The sequence below is a fragment of the Hemitrygon akajei genome, chromosome 2, assembly GCF_048418815.1.
Source record: "Hemitrygon akajei chromosome 2, sHemAka1.3, whole genome shotgun sequence".
Taxonomy (NCBI): domain Eukaryota; kingdom Metazoa; phylum Chordata; class Chondrichthyes; order Myliobatiformes; family Dasyatidae; genus Hemitrygon; species Hemitrygon akajei.
Window position 1 is genome coordinate 52316800 of NC_133125.1, and position 13403 is coordinate 52330202.

The 13403-nt window shown below is 40.4% G+C and overlaps 1 protein-coding gene across 1 annotated transcript in view; it reads left to right on the plus strand.

The window, feature by feature from the left end:
• Positions 1–12821, plus strand: part of LOC140741776 (doublesex- and mab-3-related transcription factor 1-like) — a 175094-nt gene extending 162273 nt beyond the window's left edge. The window contains exon 7 of the mRNA XM_073072153.1: positions 10459–12821. Within this exon, the coding sequence (XP_072928254.1) occupies positions 10459–10607 (149 nt within the window). The 3' untranslated portion in view covers positions 10608–12821. The remainder of the gene's footprint in view (positions 1–10458) is intronic.
• Positions 12822–13403: the final 582 nt, after the last annotated feature.

The window sequence follows — 13403 nt, forward strand, 5'->3', positions numbered from 1 at the left end:
CCTCTACTGTCAAGATGAAGCCACACTCAGGTTGGAGGAACAACACCTTATATACCGTCTGGGTAGCCTCCAACCTGATGGCATGAACATTGACTTATCTTAACTTGCATTAGTGCCCCTCCCCTTCTCAACCCATCCCATATTTATTTAATTTTTCCCTCTCTCTCTGCTCATCACTTTGCCTGTTCTCCATCTCCCTCTGGTGCTCCCTCTCCCCCTTTCTTCCTAGGCCTCCCGTCCCATGATTCTTTACCTTCTCCAGCTCTGTATCCCTTTTGCCAATCACCTTTCCAGCTCTTAGCTTCACCCCATCCCCTCCTGTCTTCTCCTATCAGTTCGGATTTCCCCCTCCCCCTCCTACTTTCAAATCTCTTACTATCTTTCCTTTCAGTTAGTCCTGACGAAGGGTCTCGGCCCAAAATGACAACAGTGCTTTTTCCTATAGATGCTCCCTGGCCTGCTGTGTTCCACCAGCATTTTGTGAGTGTTGCTTGAATTTCCAGCATCTGCAGATTTCCTTGTGTTTGCAGTGTAAGTATGGAATTCTCCTTCGATGTTTAGCACATAAAATATTGAGCTCCATGTTGGGCCAGCCAGACCTTCCTACTGAAGGCATCTCCATATGGCCTGCTGTATCTTGTTTTGTTGAATAAAGAAGCTGCTTCATAGCTGCCAGTACTTTTCTCCTGTGACTTCATTCACGCAAGAACAAGTAAGTTTCTAAAATACTATTCAATGTAAAATGTGCAGCATAGGTAAACAGTAAACAGCTCCTAGTGAGGAGGCATCAATGACAGGGTGTTACTTTTTAAAATTTATTGCCCGCGCCAACCAACAATTCCCCCAACTAATCACGGGACAATTTAAGTTAACCTAATTAATTGGTAACCTACCTACCTACTGGGAGGAAACAGTCACAGGCAGTGGCAGGAATTGAACCCTGGTTACTGGTATTGTAAAGCATTGTGCTAACCGCTACGCTACTGTGCCGCCTGTACAGTTATTAGTCTCACAGCCTGGGGGGGAAAGAGCTGTTACCCAGTCTGGGACTCCTAGTCCTGATGTTCTTGTCGCTCCTTCCTGATGGAAGTGGGTCAAGGATATTGTAGGATGCATAGCAGAGTTTTATTTTGAAGGCTGTTACAATTTTAACTGCTCCAATCTATAATGGAAAAAAAATCAAGATCAAAATTAATTGCCGTGGCTGTTTGATAAAATGCCTGTTCTAGTTATTCATAAAATTATATTGTTAATAAATCTATGTATGAATACTATCTCATAGTACGTCAATTTTGATTTTTGTAGGGCAAGTATTTCAATTTTCTAATGACAATGGAGTCATCACCTTTCAAGTTGACTATCTACTTGTAGGCCATTGCCATTATTGTTGCTGGATTAGCTGCTAGGAAGCTATTCACCATAGTGAAGTATTTTCTTCTAATTATTTTATTTTCAATGACTCTCAGCTTTAGAAAATACAAGACCTTCATGCAGTCTTCTCCAAAATGGTACAATAAAACCATGAACTTGGTGAAGTAAAAGAAGTCCTCCGTCATATCAGGGTGCTCTTTAGGTGTAACTTAGTTCAGTGTGCCTCTCAGTGTTGTAATTGCAGAGCAATGTCTCTGAAACCAAGAGAAATAAATCAACCAACATGATTATTAAAGCAAGGTGTTGGAGAGGATGTGCTCTTCCTTGAATATGCGTGTGAAACCTTTCATTATGTTGAACTGCATTGCTAAGAAGTTACCATCTCCAGTAGTCCAGCTTCTTCATGATTGCACTGGAGAGAAGCCACAGCCTGGATAAGCATTGACTATCTGTTCATTTCCATAGATGCTGCCTGACCTGCTGAGCTCCTCCAACATTTTTTGTGTGCATTGCGTTAAATTCTCTGGAATTTATATGGAGCTCATAATTTTTTTTTGCTTGTTTTTTTTAAACAGCATGATTAATTCCAGTGAGCCCTGGCTGAAATCACACTGTCCTGCACCGACCGCTATAGCCTAATGGTTCTTAAAGGTGGTAGCTCATGCCCGGGTGAGGCAGAATAGGCCATAACATTGCAGTTCATCAACCAAATCGAAAAACATCAAATTTAACCCAAAGAATGAGCTATAGGAAGCTATTTGACCAACGAAGCCATTACGTTCAGGAGTACTCATTTTTACGTGTGTGAAATGTTGCTTTTATTATTTGTGTTACCTTGCCAAAATGATGCATCATCATCATTTACTGGATGAGTGGGATACTATTTCTCGGTATTTTTAAATATCTCTGCTTGTCTATCTCCAGGCACTTTGATGCTAAACAGAGCAACAAAGGTAGTTTTGTCTGTACACGCACAAAAATGTGCAAGGACTCAATAGCTCTTTTATCTATTACACAATGGATCAGTCCTGTAAACTGTTCAGTTTTGTCCGGGAGTCCCTTGACACTAATTTACATTGCATGGTAGAATGCAGATAATCAAACATAATAAACTGACACTTACACCTAAGTGTTGTATTGCCTGAGGTGATTTAGCTTAGTGCAAACCATTCCACTGCTGGTGTACTTTGCTAATTGCATCATAGATTTCCTCCTGGTGAACTCAAGCCAAATTAACACCAGGGCTTTAATATACCTGAGTGCTATTATCATTTGTACAGACAACACTGCCAGATCCTTCTGCATTTAGTTACATAAACATTAGCGTTAAATGATTGGCTGCTTGCAATTGTTGACAGACTGCAGCCTTATGGGAGCCTGAGGATGAAACCAATCAGGAAGTTAATGAGGAGAAAAATTACCACTGTGGCTGCTCTGTAATTACATTCACACCCAGCAAGAAAATGAGGTGTGGGTGGATTTGAACTCAGCTGTTATTTGTAAAGGTCAGGTGGGTCAAGGACCCTTCAATTGGTTCATGTATCTTCCGTGGCCAGTAACCTGATAGGTTATTATGGAGCACAACTATTGTGGCTGGGCTGGTGTCACTTTTTCTTCCTCTTATGTGCTGTTTTGCCAGCACTATGTCACAGACAAGCATCTCTACCTCATGGTTCTAGAATCAAGTCAAATTATTGTGGTTCGGCTAAGTTGTTATTTCAGTAATAATTCTTGAGATTGAGGACTCAACAGCAAAACCTATTTATTTAGATGTAAAGCGCGGAACAGGCCCTCCCAGCCCTCTGAGCCACGCTGCCTAGCAACGTGCCGAATTAACCCTAGTCTAATCATGGGACAGTTTACAATGACCAATTAACCTACCAAGGGGTGCGTCTTTGGACTGTGGGAGGAAACCGGGAAGGAGCACTGGAATTGGACTCCAAACTCCGACGTCCGAGTTGTAATAATGCTGTGCTACTGTGGTGCCCCAAATCAAACGTTTTCTTTATTCTGGGATAATGAACCATGCTGATTTATCTGCTGTGGTAAGAAAGTTTAGGAATACGTTTTCCTTTGCTTTAATAATGTGACCGCCTTTTCATTGGTAAGACCTAACGTAGATTGTCGAGCACCTCACTCCAAACACAAAAAGCAGGATTTCCAGATGGCCAACCATTTTATTTCCAGTCCTCATTCCTGTTCCAACATGTCGATCCATGGCCTCCTCTACAGCCATGGATCTCTACACTCACCTACACTTGGCCTCTGTCAAGTTGGAGGAGCAACAGTTCCTACTCTGGCCTCCAGCCTCCAGCCTGATAACATGAATGTTGTTTTCTCCAGTTTAAGGTAATTTCCCCCCTCCTCCTTCAATGTCACCTCAATGTAATAGCAAGGTAGTGGGAGGTAAATGATTCATTCGTAATAAATACTTTGTTTTGCTTCTTTGAAGGTGCTTTCTAAAGAATTGATACCATAGAACCATAGAACATTACAGCACAGAAACAGGCCTTTTGGCCCTTCTTGGCTGTGCCGAACCATTTTTCTGCCTAGTCCCACTGACCTGCACCCTCCATACCCCTCTCATCCATGTACCTGTCCAAGTTTTTCTTAAATTTTAAAAGTGACCCCGCATTTACTGCTTCATCTGGCAGCTCATTCCACACTTCTTCACTCTCTGTGTGAAGAAGCCCCCCCCAATGTTCCCTTTAAACTTTTCGCCCTTCACCCTTAACCCATGTCCCCTGGTTTTTTTTCTCCCCTAGCCTCGGTGGAAATAGATACATCAGATTGTTATACCACATGGGTAGCACTTTGAAAATGCTCGAGAGATCCTGAGGCCAGTTTCAGCAATATGACCCAATTGTTTGAAGCAAGCACTTTGCCGGGTCTCATTGCTACATGACTTCACAACTTGGAGCTGATGATCTCTAGCCGTCACAAATCCTATAGGGAGGAGGATCCCAAGATAATGGTGCAGAGAGAACCATGACCATGCTGGCATCTGCTTACTCCCCCTGCTGTTCCAGCTTTACAGAAAAGTAATGGTAAAAGTTTGGTAGTTGTATTTTAGTGACTTGCAAAGTCACTTTAAGTACTGTACTGCTAGCTAAAGTACTTGAGATGCAAGCCCCACCCATTTTTAGTCAGGCTTATACAGTGAGGCTTAGGATCCAGATTTCTATGTGCAGACTATCCAATATCTTTTTCAGGCAAGTGCACAAATTAAATTAATCAACTTCCAATTTGGTGACTGGATTACTTGCAAAGAAATTTGAGAAAAGGGTTTGCAAACTAAAATTTATCTCCCAGTGATTGTTCTTCATCCACAAAAGGCAGTATGGTGCTACAAATGAAAACAAAAAAAGCTGGGAGCTAATCAGCAAGTTAGCCAACGTCAGTCGAGGGTTGTGGTCCATGGTAGGTCATATCTTACAAACTTGATTGAGATTTTTGAGCAAGTGATGAAGGTTACTTGATTGATGAAGGTATGACAGCACTTCTGCCTCCTTAGAAATTAGTGAAGGTTTGGGATGACATCTGTAGATCTGTGGTGGACAGTATATTGACTGGTTACATCACAGCCTGGTATGGAAATACCAATGCCCTGAAATGGAAAATCCCACAATGGGTTTATAATAAATAAAGCCCTCCCTTCCATTGAGGACATCTATACGGAGTGGTGGTGTGGGAAAGCAGCTTCCATCATTAGGGACCCCCCCCCCCCCAATCAACCAACCAGATCATGCTGTCTTTTTGTTGCTGCCTTCAGGAAGAAGGTACAGGAATCTCAAGTTTAGGAACCGTTGTTACCCCTCAATTATCAGGCTCTTGAATCAGTGGGGATGACTTCACTTGCTCCATAACTGAACTGTTTCCACAACCTAGGGATCCACTTTCAAGGACTCTTCATCTCATGTTCTTGATATTCACTGCTTGCTTGCTTGCTTGTTTATTTATTATTCTCTTTTGTATTTGCACAGCTTGTTGTCTTTTGCACACGTGTCACTGTTGGGTGCAGTCATTCATTGATTCTATTGTGGTTCTTGGATTTACTGAGCCTGCCTGCAAGAAGACGATTCACAGGGCTTTATATTGTGACGCATATGTACTTTGATAATAAATTTAATTTGAACTTTGAAGGTAGAACAGTGGATTTCAGTAAGGCATTCGACAGGGTATGCTCCTGCAGAAGATTGAGATGATTGGGATCCATAATGACATGGCTGTTTGGACTCAGAATTGGCATGACATAGAAGACAGAGGGTAATGGTCAATGGGCTTTCCTCTGACTGGAAGTCCATGACAAGTGGTGTTCCACAGGGATCTGCAGTGGGACCTCTCTGCTTTTTGTGATACGTATAAATGACTTGGATGAAAATGTGAATGGGTGGATTAGTAAGTTTGCAGATGGCACAAAGGTTGGTGGCATTGTGGATAATGTAGAACTTTGCCCAAGGATACAGGTCAGCTTCGGATATGGGCAGAGAAATGGCAGGTGCAGTTTAACCCTGGCCAAATGTGTGGTGTTGCACTTTGGGATATTGAATGTAAAGGGAAGGTATATAGCTAAAGACAGGACCCTTGACAGTGTTGATGTAGAGGAAGGTTTTGGGGTCTCACTGAGAATGGCTGCGCAAGTTAATAGGGTGGCCGAGAAGGTGTATGCTTTCCTTGCTTTGGGTTCAAGAGTCAGGATGTAACGCTGCCGCTGTGGAACATTGTGGTTAGGCTGCAACCGGAGTATTACATTCACTTCTGGTCACCGCATTATAGAAAGGACGTGGAAACTTTGCAGAAGCTGTTGAAGACGTTTACCAGGATGCTGCCTAGATTAGAGGGCAAGTTCTATAAGGAGAGCAAATTTGGATTGTTTCTTCTGAAGTGGCAGAGGCGTAAGGGAGAGCATGGGAAGTATCTATGGACAGCCATTATCTCTCCCCAGTGTTGAAGTGTCTAATACTAGTTGGCATGTGTTTACGGTGAGAATGAGAGGGTATGGAGGGCTGTGGTCCAGGTGTGGGCAGAATAACAGATCTGAACAGAGAGGATGAGCTGCAGGACCTGTTTCTGTACTGTGGTACACTATACACAGAGTGGTAGATGCCTGGAATGTGCTTCTGGGGTGGTGCAAGAGGAGGACACAATAGAGGTACATAAGTGTTCTTAGGCACATGAATGTGAAGCAATTGGAGAGATATGGACCATGTGAAGGCAGAAGTAAAGAGATGTCATTAGCTTGATTAGTTTGGAATATCATGCGCCACAGAGTCTGTTGCTGTGCTGTATTGTTCTGTGTTCCAGAGGGAGAACAGAATAGCATTTCAGGTTGATTGCAATCAGCATTATTACAGGCTTCCTCTTTGTCCTGATTCCTGCCAGCACTCACACAAGTATCACTTTTTCATAGGGCTGTACTCCAGCGTTTTTCACTTTGTGTATAACCATATAACAATTACAGCACGGAAACAGGCCACCTCAGCCCTTCTAGTCTGTGCCGAACGCTTACTCTCACCTAGTCCCACCTACCTGCACTCAGCCCATAACCCTCCATTCTTTTCCTGTCTGTATACCTATCCAATATTTTTTTAATATATCTTTTTATATTTCCAGACAAACCCACCTCCTCCAGTGCCTATGTGCTTCAGTATTCAGGAAGAATTCCAGGATAATAATCAAAAGTAGAAAACATGCCATTTCCACTACTAAAACAGGCACAACCTAATTGTTAGACATCTCAGCTGCTGTCACTTTACTAAGTGAAGATCCTCCTTGCGCTGAAAGACCAGCAACAGTGCTTACCCTTCTTCAATATCAGGGAAATCATTGTCACTTTAATTTTTTTTTGACATTACTGTTCAGTACTTATTTTTTTATATATTCTTATGAATCAGTTAAATGAATATTGTTCAGGCTTGTAGTTTTCTGGTTTGGGCCATTTCTAGGAGAGGGGGAAAATGGGAAGTCAGGCGATGGTTGCTGTGTTCTAGTTCTAGAATGTACCTAGCATTAAGGAGTTGATGAATGGAGATAACCAGACTTCAGTAGGAAAGAGCTCATTGTAGAGTCAGTCTTGCCTACATGGCATTAGGTTTAGGATTTTCTCTGCAAAACCCTTGTTACAGGCCACTGGTCTAAGCCATTGTGGCTACAGTTTGGTGGGATTCAAAACCATAACAATTATTTACAATTCTTACGTTTTTCAACTGGCTGATATATTGATCACCTTCATCCTGATTAAAGTATTATGAAGTGTCACGCCTTTACCATAACCTTAACAAAAAAGTATGGAGAAGAGGGGCTAAATGGCTTGGAAGTTAAAGAGCAAAACAAATTGCTGGAGGAACACTGTACCTCAGGCAGTATCTTTAGAGGGAAATAAGACAGTTGATGTTTGAATTCAAGACCTGTACCAGAAGAGTAGAACACAGAATTTTACAGGACTGGACAGGGCTTTCAGCCATGATGTTGTGCTGATGCCAATTCATACTAAATGCCCTTTTCCTATGTATCATTGTAGAGAGGAGATGCCCAGTATAAAGAGGTGAGGGGAATTGGTGTGACACAATTTAATGAACAAATTCTGTTGTTTAACTGTTGCTGTCATGGGGGATACTTTTGCATTTCAGATACAGAGCATGTTCTCTGCTCTGCCCAAATAAACCCAAGTCCAACTGTAGAAGAGAATCTGGTACCATAGTAGGATACTCAGCATTTCCAGTGCCAGCTTTCATTATAACTTATAATTAAAGCTGTTTGTTTAGTGTGCATGGGGATGGAATGAAACTAGTGAAGTTATTGCACAGACAACTAATGCGACAAATTACAAACGATACACCTTAAAGAGGAGTAGCTCGTTGCTGGAACCTGAAGCAGAGATTTGCTGAAGGAACTCACTCAGTGGGTCAAGTACTATTTGTGGAGGCAAAGGGGGGTGTTTCAGGTCCCTCCAGCAGTTTGGTTTCTGCTGTATCTGATGATTTGCAGTCTACATGTCTACAAACTTGGCATGTGTGCTTTGAAGCTTACCAATTGTTATCAATGCGCCATCAGAAGCATCCCAACTGGATGCATCATGGCTTGGTCGGGCTGTCGCTCTGCTGGTGACCACAAGGGAGCCGTGGAAACACCTCAGCACATCATGGAAACCAGCCTCCCCTCCATAGACTCCTGTCTGCACTTCTTGCTACCTCAGTAAAGCAGGCAGCATAATCAGAGACAACACCTGCCCTGGACGTTCTCTTCTCCCTTCTCCCATCAGGCAGAAGCACGTGCACCAGGCTCAAGGACAGCTTCAATTCCATTGTTACAAGTTTATTGAACAGTTCCCTAAGTACATAAGGTGGACTTGACTCCACTCTACCTTGCTGTGGCCTTGCACCTTACTTTCTACCTGCTCTCTAGCTGTTACACTTGATTCAGTGATTGTTTTACCTTGCACTATCACAATACACTGTTATAATTAATTGATTTGTATCAACTGTATGCAAGATAAGTTTTACACTGTACTTTGCTGCAGTTTTACCAATATTGTATTGTTCTGAGTAACCATTTTACTGAAATATGTTTTAATCTTGGGTGTTCACAGTTCTTATAGTCTGTGAAGGGATGATGTATCCTTGGGAGATTGCCACTGGCCAGTATGAAGAATCAATTTCCCTCCGCAGATGCTGCCTGATCTGCTGGGTTCCTCTAGCAGGTTGTTTGCTACTTCAGATTCCAGTATCTCTAGTGTCCTGTTCTCCAGATACCTGTACCATTCTCTGGTTGTCAATGCCGCAACCATAACTAAAATTTAAAACATTCAGAAACAAAGGAAAGCAGAAGAGGATAGAAAGTATTTTGGATTTATTTTAAAGAAGGGTACAGTTTAGTGTGATTCAGCAGAGAGCTGCTCGCTTTTTGATCAGTATTTTGCAGTCTCATTTTCGACCTCCTTCACTCTGGCCTTTCACGCTGATCAATGGTGCCAACTTCCAAACAAAGAGCAGGGTAAGGGAAAACGGGTGGTTAAAACAGAGAGTAGGTGAAGGTGTGGAAATCAGACAGGATAGTGAAGGCTAGGTGGGGTCGGGAGGTGTGGAAGTGAACTAGAATGATGACTTGGCTGAGTTACTAGTTATGAAATTCATTTCTTTATGACATTACAAGAAAACAAAAATAATTTGAAATGTTTTGAAGAATAAGGCTATCTAAATAGCAGGCTGCATGGCGTCTACTATAATTTTAATTTTCTTGGAGACAGCATTCATTATTTTAGATCATCATTTGATAATTTGCTTTCATTCCAGTTTCAAATCCCATTTTTTTTCCTGAACTAAAGAAAAAAAATGTGATCTTTCTGTTCACTTGTGATCAGGCAAAAATTCATTCAGCCTCCATGCCAAACTTTACAATAGGAAAGGAAGTGGGATTCTGTCAGAATAGGAACAACGTTGATCCCAACAGTGAATGAATCCAGTTTAAGTCTGCCGACTCTCATGGGGTGACTAAATCTTAGATGTTTCCTCCCCTGAAACTACCTTGCCTTTCTCTTTAGGAGTGTTTATTGCTGTCATAAAGATGGAGGATGTTAGTGCATTGAAATGTGGAACTTTTGCCACTAAGGCAATCAGTGTTCGCATGAAGCTTTTGAGGGTAAATATTACACAGCCAGCTGTAGAACTAGTGTTTTCCCCTCTGACAGTCATCTTATTGTTAGACACTAGTCCATTATCAGCTGCATAAAAGAATTCCTTACACATCAGCTTCATACTGTTGGTTATCCTGTGGTACATCTGAGTGGGATTGCTCAGTTAGTTTAAACATTACATTGTTACCCTCTGCCCAGACTGGAAGGACCATGGTTATTTCACAGTGGATCTTTATAGTATTTGGAAATGTTCTTCCCCATTTGTCTGGGCCAGACTGCATTCTACATCCCAATTGTGAAAGGATAGATTGTGCTAGCTCACTGCAAAGCCACAAATCACTTGATTTGTAGTTTAACAAGTAACTTGTTATTGTGGGATAAAGCAATGTTCTTCCAAATTATTAGAGCCATGGAAAATATTAATCCAGGTTTTCACCGTTTTTCTTTCATTACAGTATTTTCACCTTCCAGTAATCAGGACTCAGGTTTGATCTCTCTGTCCAGCAGTTCCCCTGTCAGCAATGGAAGTATTAAGCAAGAATGTGAATCTGTCGCCGACTCTGGCACCTTCTCTGTCGATTCCATTATTGAGAATGCAGAGTGAGTAGTGACAGTGATGTTCAAACTGCTGGCTCATACCATTTGAAACCAGTTCTCCGCTGCGGTTTTTGTTGTATTTCTTACACTGTTGTTGGGTAGTTTCAAAAACTACAGTTCAATAAGTAATGCAAGAGCAATTAATTACAGTACTAACCTTTTGCCACCCTGACTGAAAACATTACTTGATAGAATAAAGATAAAATACCCTGTGCTGTATTATTTGCCAGGCTGCATACACTGACTCCAAATTACCACTTTAAATTTTTTATGAATCATATGTACACTTTGATTATCTAATTGATAATTGGCTGATTTTCAAAACTTTGATCATTCTGGGCCAATGGACTATCGTTCCTGTTCATTAACTGTGCAGAAAATTTATTGTCTCTTTTGTATTGCATGATGTTCTCTCTTGACCAAGACTAAAAGCTTTTCTCAGCCTCACAAACTATACATTTCTTTTGTAATCAAAGGTAATACAAATTAATTTTGACAAAAGATAAACAAAAATCACTGTGCAATTAGCAAGACCATATCACTAATGTTACTGATATTTTATCAAGATTTATCAAGGAACTTCGGGAATCAAGCATTAGACTACTGAATGAGTTTGAAACCCAAGTAGATATTCACATCTCTCGATCTGTGCTACAAGCCATTCTGTTTTTTATTTTGATATTTCCTAAAATTGAAGTTCGATATTAAGATTTGCTGCTTTTTATCCTAAGGAGTTCTTGGGCCTGAAGTTCATTTTTGTAATAATAGTCGCATATTTATGTGAAATGTCCTGCTATTTTAGCAAACACGTTATATCTCCAATAAAATAAATGAATGTTGAGTTAGGTGTAAAAATGAGCAGAAACATTAATATGTTTCCTATTATTTAAACAAAGCCAATTATCTGTTATAAGTACCTAACAGCTGCCCAAACAGTTATGAAAGTTGTATAGTTCTAATCTTGACATTGGATATTTTTGGCATAATTGTTTGTATTTGAATTAAATTCTTCAAACTAGAGATAAAAAGTTTTAAAAAGTCTAGCTTTGCATTGACAGAAAAATGTGCAGATGTTGAAATCTGGAGCAACATGCAAAGTGCTGGAAGAACACAGTGGGCCCTTCATAATGTTGCCTGACCCTCTGAATTCCTCTAGCAATTTGGTGATCTGGCTTTGTGTGTCTTAAGTTAATTTGTGATATAACTTAACTTTCAAACATACTAAATTGTAAAATATGCATCCTAAATTACCTTCTTCAGTGATAAAATATTATGTTCTTTTCATGAAGCGTTTATTTACATTTCACATTGTGTTGATCATATAGATGTGAACATTTACAAAAGAGAAGATTCTAAGTAATAGTTCCCCTAATGTCATGTACATTCTGAAAAGCAGATCCTGAATTTTTACAACATGGTCTTTTTCCCCCTTCCCTGTACCCAGAATAACCATTAAATAGGACTACAGAAAAGTTCAAAATGTCAGAACTATACTTAAAAAAATAGTAACCTAAAATGCTTGTACTATAATTTGAATATGCATAGTATTGTATTTCATATAATAACTGTGACACAGTCAAAAGCAGATGCTGAAGGCATTGAAACGATGTGCTCATCAGGCTTTTGGCACACGCAAGTTTAGGGTGGCAAGTGAAAATTAAAAATATTTGCAGTTTTACCATATAGTGAGTCATTCTAATAGTGAACCGATATCTGTAAACTCCAACTTTAATATGTCGTCTGCACTTGGCTAAATGTATATTAATTTTATATTTATTTTGTGTGTGTGTTTGTGTGTGTTATTTTATTGAGCGAAAAGCTTCTGCACCAGAATGTAGAAAAGATGTGAACTGATGGGTTTTGTCACAGCAGATCCAAAAGGAAATGCCATTGAAGTCCATTTTTCAGCCCCTTAAATTTAAGACAGTGTTTTTTCTAAATTAAATCAATAACATGATTGGAACTGTGCAACCTCTGTACATTACTTATTACCACCATGTAGCCGGCCTGTGGTGTTGTGGCATCCACACTGGACTTTGAGGTGAATGGTCCTGGGATCGAATCCAGTTGGTTCCTCGCACGCTTTCCATCCATGCTGGGTTGAGTGCTGGGCTAGCAACTTGGCCTCATAAAAAACAGAGAAATGCTAAAGAAATGGCAAGGTTGTCGCCTGACTCGCCTCAAGGTGCGAGAAGACCAACAACCATTGGCATTGAGAATCACATGGTGGGTTGGTGCTCTTTAACCTATTTGCCTATATTGGACACATGTGCTATGAATTCCTGGTTTAATTCTATTTGAGAAGAGTGTCCTGCACTGCATCCCCACCATTGCAGTAACCTCCATGGAGACATACTTCTATGATAATTCAACCACACATGCATGCACATTCTTTCTTGTGAACATTTCTCTCTCTCATTTGCATATATGTAAAGATGTTTAAAAATTGATTTTTGGGAGTAAACACTTCATAGCACAAAGTCCTCAAAGGCCCTTGCATTCTCTTAGACTCAAAGTGTTGTTGATGACAGATATGATAGATTCAGTTATAAAGTTTTTTTTCCACATGCATGGAAATGGTTAACTTTAAAGAAGATTTGGAAGAGTAAAGAAATATAGTTTGAAGTGTCCTTGACTCCAAAAATGATGGCCTTAATAGAGTGGTAGGCTCTTGCTGCTCTGCTTTACCCCTAATATGCATTATTAATGAAAATTTAGTTTTCTTAAATAACTGCAGGCTTTCATGGTAATTCTGTATTTGTAATATTCATTAAAAGTTGTTCAATGACTTTGACATTTACAG